Genomic DNA, 14,964 nt, shown 5'->3' on the forward strand with positions numbered 1-14,964 from the left:
TGCTCCCGGTCTTTGAGGGGCTCGGCGAGGATGCCTTGCCCCTGCTCCCGGTCTTTGAGGGGCTTGGCGAGGACGCCTTGTGTCATGATTTGGTTCCGCTGCTTCTCGTCCGGCTTTTATTTTGACATTACTTCCTGTTAGTTTCGGTCTATTTATGTTCTTCATCACTCACATTAGATTCACCTGCTCCCGATTAGTTTGCACCTGTTTGCACCACGTTATAAGCAGCCTTCACCCATTAATCCTGGCCAGATTGTTTTAGACCCCAGCTCTGACTTTCCAGCATTTTCTTCGGTTTTGGTATTTTGTGTTTCTGATCTCGGACTGTTACCTCGGACTATTCTATTCTGCCTCGCCCACTTGTTATGGACTGCCACGGTGTATGATTATCGGACTTTCTCTTTTGGACTACGAATTTTGGATTCCCCTGGATGTATGCGTTTGCTGGCTCTGATCTGGGACTGATACCGACCGTGAGTTTTGTGTTTCACCTTGTCTTGTATGGTTTTGTTTAGTTTTAGTTCTCTTATTAAAGAGACGGTTTTGTTCATCACTTCCTTGTCTGGCCATTTAATGAGTTCACCAAACACTTTTCGGCTGCATTACGCACACCGTTTCTGACACATACAGCATAGGCCATTTCCCAAATGTAAACTTTGACTAAGGCTTAGATCAGACTGATATTGCACAAAGCTGCCTTGTTCTTGATTATCCTAAGTAGGACTACTTTGCAGTGAATTTTGGGAAAATTAAAGGGGACATATAAAATAACTTTGTCATTGTTTATGCACATAAACCTGGGTCTCTGCTCTGTCTACTGACCCACAACATATAATAACATCAGAAAATCCTATGACTGTCTATATCGGAAAACATGAGTCACACTGTTCTGATTTGGCTTCCCCTTCTCCATAGCATAATACTGTCCTCTCTGAGAGTATCTCCCTCATAGATCCACTCATGGCTGGGAAACTACCTTGCCAAGGTGTGCCTTGGTTTCTGGCAAGCATACACAGTACAGTCCTCACAGTGGCCATGCGTACTTTAGTGACTGAGCAGTTTTTCAAGTTTTTCTGAATACCACTTAGCCTACGACTCTGCTGACTTCATGCATGGTAATAAGAAGGACACGTTCCAAAGCACAAATAGGTATTGATGTTTTGTGTTATGACTCCTGTTACTGGAAAAGTTCAGGCAAACCCTGGACCTCAATACAGATACATTGATACACCTGCAGAGTCTAAAAAGGATCTGGCCTTGGATCCATTTATTTAAGCATCTGTAGTGTAATAACAAACCTGGGTTATATTTGTATCTGGCCACAGTCAACTGATACTGACATTACTGTTTTATGGTACTGGACAGTGGTGGAAAAAGTACTCAGATCCCATACTTAAGTAAAAGTAGTAATACAACAGTGTAAAAATACTCTGTTACAAGTAAAAGTCCAAGATGTTAAGTAAAATTACAAGAGGATTAGCATCAAAAACATACTTAAAGTACTAAAACTAAAAGTACTCATTATGTAGACTGGCACATTTAACAATAATGCATAACAAGTGATTTGATTATAATTCTATCCATCCATCTTCATCTGAGACCGGGTCACGGGGGCAGTAGCCTGAGCAGAGCCTCCCTCTCCCCACACACCTCCTCTAGCTCCTCAGGAGGGGCTCCAAGGCGTTCCCAGGCCAGCAGGGAGACATAGTCTCTCCAACGTGTCCTGGGTCTGCCCCAAATGGACATGCTTTGAATACGTCCCCAGGGAGGCGTCCAGGGGGCATCCTAAACAGGTGCCCGAGCCACCTCAACTGGTTCCGCTCAATGTGGAGCGGGGCCTGGTCGGGCTCAGCCCAAAACCATAAAGTGGAGGCACTCTTCGGTGGGACCACCACCTGCTGGAGAGGCCGTAAGGGGCCGGTGCATTGTGTTTTGGGCAGTGGCCGGGGCTGAGTGCCTGGACGACCCAAACCTTGGACGCCAACTCTGGTTTTTGGGACGTGATTTTATTTATTTATTTATTTATTTAATTTATTCCAAGCATGTAATAAAAGAGAGAAAAAGAAAAAAAGGAAATCAACATGTAACACAAAACAACCAAACTAATTACCATATACAACCAAAAAAATTGAAATTTCTCTTGATGATGCTTAGTCATTACTTGCTTGCAAGGGAGTAGAAAGAAGTAATACTTATCTAGTTCTACCCCTAGTGATCCAAACTATGGTTGACACAACCCAAATATTTAACTAAACAACTACACTGGTTAAATTCCCGCAACCACCAAATTACTACATTCCTTCTAATCACAAATCACAATTACATAATTAGCAAACAAATGATAAACAATAAATTATTCATATCCCACCCATAAATACACCGATAATAACTTAATAAGATCATTACACTTCCTGTATCCGATACCCAGCTATGCAGGCCTTTTTATATTTATTCTTAAATTGTTTTACACTTGTACATTGTTTTAAATCATCTCCTACTTCTTCATCTGCAGTAAGTAGAGGTTCTCTTTTAGCTGTCTTGTCACTGTATCCATCGTCACACTTCAGATGTTTGGTATTTTATCAGCCTTTCAAGAGAGATCTATTAAAACCACAATGCCCGGTGGCACTGACAAGTTGAATCAATATTATTAGTGTACCTGTAAGCCAAACCTTAAAATAGGGCAAAAAGATGGAGCAGGGGTGAGTAAGCCCCATCTCCACAGTGTGGACAGTGAAGACTGTGCCTGTGTTTTCTTTCCTGAACATAATGCATCCCTTACCACATTTAAGATTCAGTGGTGGTTGAAGCATTGAAATTGCACATTACAGCAGCTAAGTTGTAGAAGATAAGGCGTTAATAAAAATGACAGATTTTATCACAGAGCAAGATGCAAAAGGAAGGTACGCACCAAGGTAATTCTGCTTCGGATCATTTACCTCAACGTTAAAACTAAGAGCCAAATAGATGTTGGTATAAATGAGAGAAGAGTCAATCGTCTCAACACGTTGATGATTATTTCTTAAGATGGCTGTTAGGTGAGGAGCAGGGACTGTCCTCACTCACTTTTTTACATAGTGAGTAACTCACTAAGTTACATAGTGTGGCTTTAAGTCAAAGAACGCTTATTAGATCACAATTAATAAATAATAATATAAGCTACTGTAATATAAAGGACCCTTTGCAACTACATTTTTTCTCTTGACGTTTTAGTTGTCCACTTCTACAACCATTCTCCAATAAGAACAAATTGAAAACCAGTGGAAGGAATGGTGGAATACATATGGACAGAATGTGGTGGTGAAGCAACGTCATGTGGTTAATGTGAGCACATAGGAACATTTGATGTGCCGGGCGGAAATTGACCTCTGTTATAGTTATTGACCTGATGTGGCCAGAGGGCCTGCAGCTTATTACCACCCAAGACTGACTGGCTGTTTAATTTGGCCATATTGGTTAAGTGTGTGTGTAGCTGCTCTCCCTTCTGTTACATCATAAGTTCTCCCTGTACTCTGTCAGATGGGTTATGAGAACCTTTATTGGTCTGTGGGGTGACACAAGAGTGAAGCAAAATTGCATTGGAAGCATTTGCATCTAATGTTTTGGATTTCTCTTCACATTGCTTGTGTGGGGCAAGATGAGGATAAGGCCTCCTGAAACCTACACACACAGGGACCTCTGCTCAGTGGTTCACATGGGCCACAAAAAGATAAGATATCATATATATGCAGTAAACAGACAAAGGATTTAACATATGGCTTTTAGACATATGAAAGAAAATAGTTGTCTGTTAAAAATCTTATCAATGTATCTAATGCTGCAAAACCCTAATAATAGTGTTCATAATAGATGGGTTATCTCTATGAAAGGAATGAATGAATGAACACACCATTATTATGTCTTTTGGTGTGTGTGTGCGTGTTCAGAGTCTGTGCTACAAAATAAACTATGTGGATAAAGAAGAGGACAGAACCACAGCTGGTAGTTACAGACAAACAGTGTTTGTTTCTTGGCCAAAAGTAAAATAATGTTCAGGTTACAGCTATAACTACATACATCTACTTCGGCTAAGATGTTATAAAGATCCATCAACAAGAATAACAAACATTAATGAAGTATTTCTTTCTCTTATTATATTCCTGCCCCATTTACCCAGCTTAATAACTGATGATCAAACAAATAAAGTCAGTCTGGGTTATTGGGAGAGTTAGCTATGTTTACACTATTATGTTGATCAGGGAATTTGGAGTAATCAAGTTATTTGTGTGCACATAAACCAAATGTCTGAGCATCTGGCTGAGCTCTTCCCCCTGGATCTGTTGGATGCTGCCCCACCAGTACCTTGTGACCTCTCTGAAGAGGAGCTTGTCATCAACAGTGGTGGAAGAAGTACTCAGATCCTTTACTTAAGTTAAAGTAGCAATACAACAGTGTATAAATACTCGGTTACAAGTTAAAGCTACTTAAGTAAAAGTACAAAAGTATAAGCATCAAAATATACTTCAAGTACTAAAAGTAAAAGTGCTCATTATGCAAAATGGCACATTTCACATTCCTGTATCATATTATTGTATTATAATTACTGATGTATTATTGTGCACATCACATTTAATGTTGCAGCTGATAAAGGAGGAGCTAGGTTTAACCAGCTTATATGAATATAATTTGAATTACCGCTGGGTAGCTTGTGGATTTTCCACCACAGATCAACAAGGTTTTATAATTATACTGTATTTTTTGTATTAATTTGGTTATGAAAAGGAATTAGTAACTAAAGTAGTGGAGTAAAGAGTACAATATTTGCCTCTAAATTGTAGTGAATTTAAAGTATGACATAACACAAAATCAAAATACTCAAGTACAGATACTTAAAATTGTACTTGAGTACAGTAAATGTACTTAGTTACTTTCCACCACTGGTGCTGGATGTGTGGCCATATATGTTAAAAGCAAATTTTATATTAATATTTCAATTTTGAAATCTATAAGTAAACAGTTTGAACTTTGATTCAAAGTCTTTAAATAACTACATGTCGAACCATTACAGCAAGGGTGGATGTTACAGACCATCAGCAGTAAGTGAATCGGTGGCCTCTTTGGCTTGTCATGTCTCTAATATTGATCGTAAGGAGATTGTTTTAAGGATTTGTGTGCACCTTCATTCACCAAGGCACTTGATAAACTTCAGTCTGCATTTAATATTCAACACTTTCAGCTCACTCAAGTTACTATAGTACTGATCACAGACAAAACTAGGTTAATGTTATGTTGTAATGCATGACAGAAACCATCGGACACTGTTGAAACCAAGGGAAGACAACTGATGTTGCTTCAAGCTGCAGATCTCTTGGGACATGGCTAAAGTGTCTGGAACTGTGATGCTGCTGTGTTGGCCATGGCTCCCCTGAAAAAAAGGTCTCTATCCTTAATGGGATTCCCCTGGTTAAATATTGGTTCAATAAAAAAAAGATACAAAATAGAATAAAATAGTACAAGTAATTTATTTAATAATATCAGTAACTCTATCTACAATAATGTTAACATGGTACAGGGTGTAACTGAACAAAGATCATGCAAGTTGCTGCCTCAGGATAATATTGTCACAGAGCTGACATCACCGTCTTTAGATTGTTGTTGAAGCATGCTTGAATTTCTCAACTTCTCTTTTCAATTTCTGTGCATGAGACTCTAGTATGTGCGCATGGCCCCGCCAGAGCCCATAAAAGGGCATGAGATTGCAGGGCCGTGTGCACACAGAGCTCACACAGAAACAGAAAAGAGAAGTTGAGAAAGCCAGGAATTCTACAACAAAAATCTAAAGATGGTAGAGAAACAATATCCAAACCAAATAACAACCTCAGTAGTGATGAAATGGAGAACAGCAAATGAGCTGCCATAGTACCTTCAGCAATGGGTATGAAATAAAATAAAAAGGATGACTAGGATGCTTTTACTCATTTAGTGAACACTATCAGGAGAACAGCACAAACTGATGAATTAAACAGATGGTCTCAAAACAAACATGGAAGAGAGACGCTGACCAGTGGAGGAAGACAGGCTGGCCTAGAGTTATCTGAGCTGGATCAGCGCACTGGGGCCGTACATGGCACTTTCGGGTGTGCTGTCAGCTGAGCGTAGAGTTCTCAGAGGTTTGCATATACAGTGCCTTGCGAAAGTATTCGGCCCCCTTGAACTTTGCGACCTTTTGCCACATTTCAGGCTTCAAACATAAAGATATAAAACTGTAATTTTTTGTGAAGAATCAACAACAAGTGGGACACAATCATGAAGTGGAACGAAATTTATTGGATATTTCAAACTTTTTTAACAAATAAAAAACTGAAAAATTGGGCGTGCAAAATTATTCAACCCCCTTAAGTTAATACGTTGTAGCGCCACCTTTTGCTGCGATTACAGCTGTAAGTCACTTGGGGTATGTCTCTATCAGTTTTGCACATCGAGAGACTGAAATTTTTGCCCATGCCTCCTTGCAAAACAGCTCGAGCTCAGTGAGGTTGGATGGAGAGCGTTTGTGAACAGCAGTTGTCAGTTCTTTCCACAGATTCTCGATTGGATTCAGGTCTGGACTTTGACTTGGCCATTCTAACACCTAGATATGTTTATTTGTGAACCATTCCATTGTAGATTTTGCTTTATGTTTTGGATCATTGTCTTGTTGGAAGACAAATCGCCATCCTAGTCTCAGGTCTTTTGCAGACTCCATCAGGTTTCCTTCCAGAATGGTCCTGTATTTGGCTCCATCCATCTTCCCATCAAGTTTAACCATCTTCCCTGTCCCTGCTGAAGAAAAGCAGGCCCAAAACATGATGCTGCCACCACCATGTTTGACAATGGGGATGGTGTGTTCAGGGTGATGAGCTGTGTTGCTTTTACGCCAAACATAACGTTTTGCATTGTTGCCAAAAAGTTCGATTTTGGTTTCATCTGACCAGAGCACCTTCTTCCACATGTTTGGTGTGTCTCCCAGGTGGCTTGTGGCAAACTTTAAACAACACTTTTTATGGATATCTTTAAGAAATGGCTTTCTTCTTGCCACTCTTCCATAAAGGCCAGATTTGTGCAGTATACGACTGATTGTTGTCCTATGGACAGAGTCTCCCACCTCAGCTGTAGATCTCTGCAGTTCATCCAGAGTGATCATGGGCCTCTTGGCTGCATCTCTGATCAGTCTTCTCCTTGTATGAGCTGAAAGTTTAGAGGGACGGCCAGGTCTTGGTAGATTTGCAGTGGTCTGATACTCCTTCCATTTCAATATTATCGCTTGCACAGTGCTCCTTGGGATGTTTAAAGCTTGGGAAATCTTTTTGTATCCAAATCCGGCTTTAAACTTCTCCACAACAGTATCTCGGACCTGCCTGGTGTGTTCCTTGTTCTTCATGATGCTCTCTGCGCTTTAAACAGACCTCTGAGACTATCACAGTGCAGGTGCATTTATACGGAGACTTGATTACACACAGGTGGATTCTATTTATCATCATTAGTCATTTAGGTCAACATTGGATCATTCAGAGATCCTCACTGAACTTCTGGAGAGAGTTTGCTGCACTGAAAGTAAAGGGGCTGAATAATTTTGCACGCCCAATTATTCAGTTTTTTATTTCAAATACATTTAATCTCAGATTTTCACAGCTCCTAACATTTCAGTATAGCCACATAACCGTCCTTCCTCATGATGCCATCTGTTTTGTGAAGTGGCCCAGTCCCTCCTGCAGCAAAGCAGCCCTACAACATGATGCTGCCACCCTCATGCTTCATGGTTAGGATGGTGTTCTTTGGCTTACAAGCCTCTCCCTTTTGCCTCTAGACATAACAATGGTCATTATGGCCACGCAGTTCAATTTTTGTTTCACTAGTCCAGAGGACATTTCTTCAAAAAGTCAGATCTCTGTTTCTATGTGCAGCTGCAAACCATAGTCTTTTTATGGTAGTCTTGGAGCAGTGGCATCTTCCTTGCTGAGCAGCCTTTCAGGTTATGTTGGTATCAGACTTACTAGCTCCATGTGTGCACCCAAGTCCCTTCGTCTGCCCTGAGTCTTTCTTTCTATTGATTCTTTCAAACATGTAACAACAGTCAGTATGTAATCACACATAATTCCAGACATATCCAAAAAAAAAAAATCATTTCAAATTGCTTATACGTAGTACATGCTTGAACGGAGTAGGAAGAAGTCAGACTTATCCAGTCCTACCCCATGACATCATCTTATCATCATTGGTTTGCAAGCAGTATTACTACATGGATACATATTCTACATCCACACTCCCATCTGATTATCATTAAGCCTGTTCTTGCCCATATCTTGATTGACACATACCTTTATATCTGTGTTTAAACTCATCAATTTTCTTACTGTTTTTTATGTCCATATTTAAATTATTCCATAGTTTTACTCCACTTATTGAAATACAGAATCTTTTTTTGGTGGTGCGTATAGCATGAATTCTTAAATTTAACTGACCCCTTAGATTGTATCCCCCTTCCCTTTCATCAAATAGTTTTTGAATTCCACCAGGTAATAAATTGTTCCTGGCTTTATACATAAACACTGCAGTCTTATATCCCACTAAATCAAAAAAATTTAACAATTTAGACTGTATGAAAGCTCCATTGGTGTGATCCCTGTATCCCAGCCTATACACAACACTTATCGCTCTTTTTTGTAATATATACAATGGTTGAAGTGAGCTTATGTATGTGTTTCCCCAGTTTTCAACACCATACTCCAAGTATGGTAAAATCAATGAAGAATACAAAATACGTAGTGCTTATATATCTGACCCTCGCCAATATCGATATGTTTTTTGCTATTTTATGCTGAATATATCTGACATGAGATTTCCAGGTGAATCTATCATCCACTATGACACCTAGAAATTTAATTTCATATACTCGTTCTATACTGGCTCCCCCTATTTTCACTTGCAGTTCGTTATCTAGTCTACGATTCCCAAATACCATGAATCTAGTTTTATCCATATTCATAGATAGCATATTACTATCACACCATTTCTTTATCTTCTCAAGTTCCTGTGAAACCTGTCCCGATAGTTGCTGTAGGTTATCCCCGGATGCCCATATCGTAGTGTCATCAGCAAATAAGACCATTTTCACTAAAGCCGAAACCTTGCACATATTGTTAATGTATAATATGAATAATTTAGGTCCCAAGACTGAACCTTGATGCACCCCACATACAATTTCCAGATCACTCGACTGATGTTCACCCAACTTCACAAATTGGCGCCTCTCTGTCAAATAACTACTAATCCAATTCAAAGACACTCTATTTTTCCCGTATTTTTCTAGCTTGCACATTAATAATTCATGATTGATCGTGTCAAATGCCTTTTTTAGGTCAATAAATATTCCTATCGTGTATTTCTTTTCATCCATAGCGCTTGTAATGTCCTCCATCAGGTCGGTAATGGCCAGAGATGTCGACCGGTTCGACCTAAAACCATACTGGCAATCAGAGAGGATTTTATGTCTATCAATAAATGTATCTAATCTGTTATTGAAGAGTTTTTCCAGAATTTTTGAAAATTGTGACAACAGAGAAACCGGCCTATAATTCGTGAAGTTGTGTTTATCACCAGATTTATACAGAGGGATAACCTTTGCAATTTTCATATTGTTAGGGAACTGCCCAAGTCGAAATGACGTTAAAAATGTATGTTAATGGTTTGCCTATCTCTTTAATTACCCATTTAACAGTTGTCATGGTGATACCATCACTATCACTTGATGTTTTGTTATCACATTTATTTACTATCTTTATAATTTCCTTTTCAACTATTGGCTTCAAGAACATAGAGCTCATGTTCTTTTCAATTGTGTTATTATTTCTAGTGACGGCTGAAGCCTGATCTCAGATGCAGTGCTGAACGACCAAACACTTACACAACTGGCCTTAACACTGACCACAGTATCTGAGAAACACTTTATTAAACTTATATTATAAATGAACAAATTAGAAATAAAGATATGCACTTAAATGTGTTTGGTTTTTAAGTAATGTTTTTCCTAATTCAGAGTTACAAATAATCACTCTGTAAAAGTTTAATTAATTTTAAAACTCTAAAAACAAACAATTAATTGCTTGCTGTAATTTTTAGTCTAGTGTTTTTTTCATTTTAAAGGCCATAGTGCTTTGTAAAACAATGGGGAAAATATTAAAGAAATACTAAGTGACAAAACTGTTTTTGTTGCTTCACTCCACCTACTATGTGTAAGCAAAGAGGTGGAACGCGAGTAGACCTTTCTAGACAGCTAGCAGCTAGCCACCTGTGGTGGGACCCTCCCGTCTGTCACTCAAAGTGGTCATGCCCTTAATTATGTGTAACCTTTTGTTTTAATATCATTTAAAAGGGTCATTTTTGTAAGAATTCAAAAATGTTTATTTCTGCTGTAAAGTTAGGCATTTTAACATGGCAGTATATAGGGATTGACTCTCTTTTGAAGCCAGCCTCATGTGGCGATTCAAGGAACAGAAAGTTTTAACACTTCCGCATTTATTTTTTTTCTCAGCCTCAGAGATCGGTGCTTGGTTATACCTTAAAAATGAAGCCATCCTCATCTTTTAGAAAACTTTGTCCTGGATGTTCACAGGCACAGGCTTTTCTATATGTTTGTCATATTAGATGCTGTCATGGAGAGTGGAAGCACCATAAAAAAGTTTAACACCACCACAATATAAACTGCAGATGTTGATGGCTGTATGCACTTTAGATTGTTTTTAACATAATTTCAGAATGTAATTTTAACATTTTCTACCATTTATATACATAAATATAGCGCATCATTACATCCTGCATTACAGATTGAGTTACTGATGTAGTTTGAAACCATGTAACCATTTAAGTATGTCTGTTTTCATCCAGATGGTATTTTGGGACAATGAATCGCTTTGAGGCTCAAAGCCACCTGCTGGTCCCAGAAAATGAAGATGGAGCTTTCCTCATCCGACACAGTGAGAAAGACAACGTTGGACATGTTCTTTCAGGCAAGTCAAGAAAGCAAGGGGTGATTAATGAAGCCCAAAAAGAAGATTAGTGGGTTCAGAAAGAGAGAATCAGAATCAGCTTTATTGGCCAGGTGTGTTGGAAACATGAGGAATTTCACTCTGGTACAGCAGCTCTCACTGCGTACGTACATGTCCTTATGTAAGGCAGCAAGGGGCAAGTAAACAATATAAGGCTGAGAGAACAGAAAGTAAAGAAAGTAATGTGCAAACAAGCAAAAGGAATGTGCTCCAGAGCCTATAGAAAATAAATTTTTATATTTCAATGCCTTAAAGAATTCCTTAAAGTAAATTGTTGATTTTATTACAATTTTATTTTATTTTCATAATTCTTGCTAATATTTCTTTTAGTCAGATAACACTGTACTCACTTTTTTTTTATTTCATATTTGCTAAACTCACAGTGACTTTGCTACAATAAAGACTGACAGGGAATAATGGATGGGTCTCCTTCTTCAGGGAATACACCAGTTGTCAGATAAGCAGAGCAGTTCCAACAAACCACCTTACTCAGGAGGAAGAGCAGAAAACTAATCAGAAATGATCATCAATGATCAAAATATTGTTAATGCAAAAATAAAACCTTCCTAAATCCTAACTCTTAATTTAAACTAAGCATTTGGGCTACCTTTAATGGCAATTCAAGTAGAAAGCAATAGTTATAATAATTTAGAATGTTAATTTAACAGCATTACAGTGAGACTAAGCCCCTGTTAGACTGTGTAAAATCTCTCTGTATTTTACTTTTCTGAACTAAAATATTTTGGTAATAATGACGTGCTAAGAAGGAAAATGTACCTCGTGGCAGAATGTTTGTGTTTAATTTTCTAACTACTTTTGCTTCTATGAATCTTTCTGCAGTGAGGTTAGGCAGTCGGGTGAGGCATTTTAAAATCCACCAAGATGATCAGAATAATATTAATGTGGAGCCCAATCAGCACTTCAGCTCTTTTATTAACCTGGTGGAGTACTACTATGCCAACAGCCTGAGCACTGTGGGAAGACTGAGACACCCCTGCAAGAGGGTAAGCTCTGTTGGTTGTGGTTGTGTTTTTCTGTTTTCTTCTTCATGTGTGTGTGTGCCTCTTTATTATGGTCAAGTGAAAACAAGAAGTGTGGACATTAAATAGTGACATCTAAAAAGCAGTTGCTGCTTGTTGCTGCTAAAGCGTGGTAAAACAGTTTGCTTCCTTGTGTTTGGAAAAGTGCTCTGTTTTGTATCTGAGCCTGAACAAAGAATTTTTCATGAAATCATCAATCACAATCAAAATCTTTATCCGCCAAGTACTAAGCATACAAGGAATGTGTCTTGGTGCTGGTGTCCACATAATATAATCACATATATTACAAATATCAAAAACAAAGTGCATAAGGGCTACAAGCTTGCAAAACCTAATAAATTAAATAATTATGGCTAGGATGAACAAAATTTAAAGTGCATATATGCACCCACTACAATACGCCTAATACGAAAACAGTATAACTTTCATAGAGAAGGGATTATGTCAAGGGAAGGACATGGTGTGTATTGCACTGTGGATAACGGAGTGCGTGTACCGCTACTTAAAGCAGAGGGATGACAGGATCATTATTTAAAAAGTGAATGGCCTGGGGAGAGAAGCTAAGAAGATTGAGGCTGGTTCTAGTTTTTAGGGCTCTCAGTCTAAGGTTTCTTTATGATTGGTTGAGGCTGAAACATGGGTGTGCTGATAAAAGCAAAAAGTGACAGAAAAAGATGAAGATACATTTTGCAATAAGTCACAACATGGATATGTGTGAAGCATATTAAACATCTGCTGAAGAGATGAAAACTGCAGATGAAGTAACACAAAGAGAGACTTGGTATTAAGACTACATTTGGAAAATATAGACCACTCAAGCCTCAGAGTATCTTCTGAAACTGAAACTTTGCCCAAAGCATGCTGTGGGAATATATTAGGAAGGCACCTCTTCGTGCCCAGTATGTACATGAGATGTGAATTTGAAAAAATATTTTTCAGTTTCATAATTCCAAATGTTTCAGTGATTCTGAGATTGAACTAGTGATGGAAAATATTCAAAAAGTGGGACAGGTACACACAATACCCATTTAAATCCTGTGTGGATAAGAATGTAAATAGAGCATTTGTGTTAAAAATAAACTTTTCTCCATCAGGTTAAGCCCAGCACCCCAGATTTAGGTAACTTGGATGAGTGGGAACTCCCGAAAGAAGAGTTCACCCTGGAGGAGGAGCTGGGCACTGGCTACTTTGCTGATGTCTACCGGGGACTCTGGAAAAACCATATTAATGTTGCAATCAAGATCATCAAAAATGGTATTGAATCATCTTTGTTGATTTAATCTGATTTAATAGATGGTGTTTTCTCCACAAATCATGAAAATAGAGAAGAGTGTTGGATTGTTTTGCTCATTCTTTTTCTGTGTACAGCGCCTATAAAAAGTATTCATCCCTTTGAATGTTTTACCTCTTTATTGATGTTATAAATCAATCATGGTCAATATAATTTGGCTTTTTTAACAAAACAAATAAAAGAAAAAAACTCAAAACATGTAATGGGAAATAAATAACTGCATAAATATTCACCCTCTTCAAGTCAGTATTTAGTAGATGCACTTTTGGCTGCAATCACAGCACTGAGTCTGTGTGGATAGTTCTCAGTCAGGCTTGCACATCTGGACACTGCAATTTTACTTCATTCTTTAAAAAACTGCTCAAGCTCTGCCAGGTTGCGCAGCAATTGGGCGTGAACAGCCCTTTTCAAGCCCAGCCACAAATTCTCTATCAGATTGAAGTGTGGGCTTTGATTCGGCCACTCCACAACACTCACCTTGTTGTCTTTAAACCATTTCTGTGTAGCTTTCACTGTATGCTTCGGGTCATTGTCTTGCTGGAAACTAAATCTTCTCCCAAGCTGTAGCTCTCTTGCAGGCTGAATCAGATTGTCCTCCAGGATTTTCCTATATTGTGCCACATTCATTTGACCTACCTTTACAAGCCTTACAAGGTTGGCTGCTGAGAAGCATCCTCACTGCACGATGCTGCCACCTCCGTGCATGGTGTGTTTGTGGTGATGTGTAGTGTTTGGTGTCCACCAAACATAGTGCCTTATCTGATGGCCAAAAAGCACCATTTTAGTCTCATCAGGCCAAAGAACTTTCTTCCATTTGACCATGGAGTCTCCCACATGCTTGTTGGTGAACTCTAGTCGAGATTTAATGAGTTGTCTTCAGTAGTGGCTTTCTTTCTGCTACACTCCCATGAAGCTCTGACTGGTGAAGAACCCAGGCAACAATTGTTGTATGCAGAGTCGCTCCCATCTCAGCTGCTGAAGCTTGTAACTCCTTCAGAGTAGTCACAGGTGTCTTGGTGGCCTGTCTCACTAGTCTCCTTCTTGCACAGTCACTCAGTTTGTGAGGACAACTTAATCTAGGCAGATTGAGACATGTGCCATATTCCTTCTATTTCCTAATGATGGATGTAACTGAACTCTGGGGGATGTTCAGTGCCTTGGAAGTGTTTCTGTATCCATTCCCTAACTTATACTTTTCAGCCTTTTCTCTGAGTTGCTTGGAGTATTCTTTTTGTCTTCATGGTGTAATGGTAGCTAGGAATACTGATTCACCAGTGACTGGACCTTCCAGACAAAGGTGTCTTTATACTACATTCACTTGAGACACATTCAGTGCACTCAGGTGATCCCCATTTCACTAATTGTGAGACTACTAGCACCAATTGATTGGACCTCTGTTGAATTAGGTCAGTCATTTTAAAGGGGATGAATATCAGTGACGTGCAGTCAGGGGAGGCAGGTGAGGCAGAGCCTCCCCTGTCAATCTTGAAAAGGAAAAAAAAGTTAACTATAAAATATAATAAATGTTAATATTTGTCGGCTGGTGTGTGTTGTAGGCCCTTTTGCCGTT

At 38.9% G+C, this 14,964-nt stretch overlaps 1 protein-coding gene across 1 annotated transcript in view; it reads left to right on the top strand.

Moving 5' to 3' along the window:
- Positions 1-14,964, top strand: part of ptk6b (PTK6 protein tyrosine kinase 6b) — a 41,491-nt gene that overhangs the window by 3,990 nt on the left and 22,537 nt on the right. Inside the window, exons 2-4 of the mRNA XM_020609165.1 lie at positions 10,903-11,024; positions 11,904-12,067; positions 13,198-13,357. Coding sequence (XP_020464821.1) covers positions 10,903-11,024; positions 11,904-12,067; positions 13,198-13,357 — 446 coding nt within the window. The remainder of the gene's footprint in view (positions 1-10,902; positions 11,025-11,903; positions 12,068-13,197; positions 13,358-14,964) is intronic.

Source organism: Monopterus albus, unplaced genomic scaffold, assembly GCF_001952655.1.
Source record: "Monopterus albus unplaced genomic scaffold, M_albus_1.0 scaffold98.1, whole genome shotgun sequence".
NCBI classification, from domain to species: domain Eukaryota; kingdom Metazoa; phylum Chordata; class Actinopteri; order Synbranchiformes; family Synbranchidae; genus Monopterus; species Monopterus albus.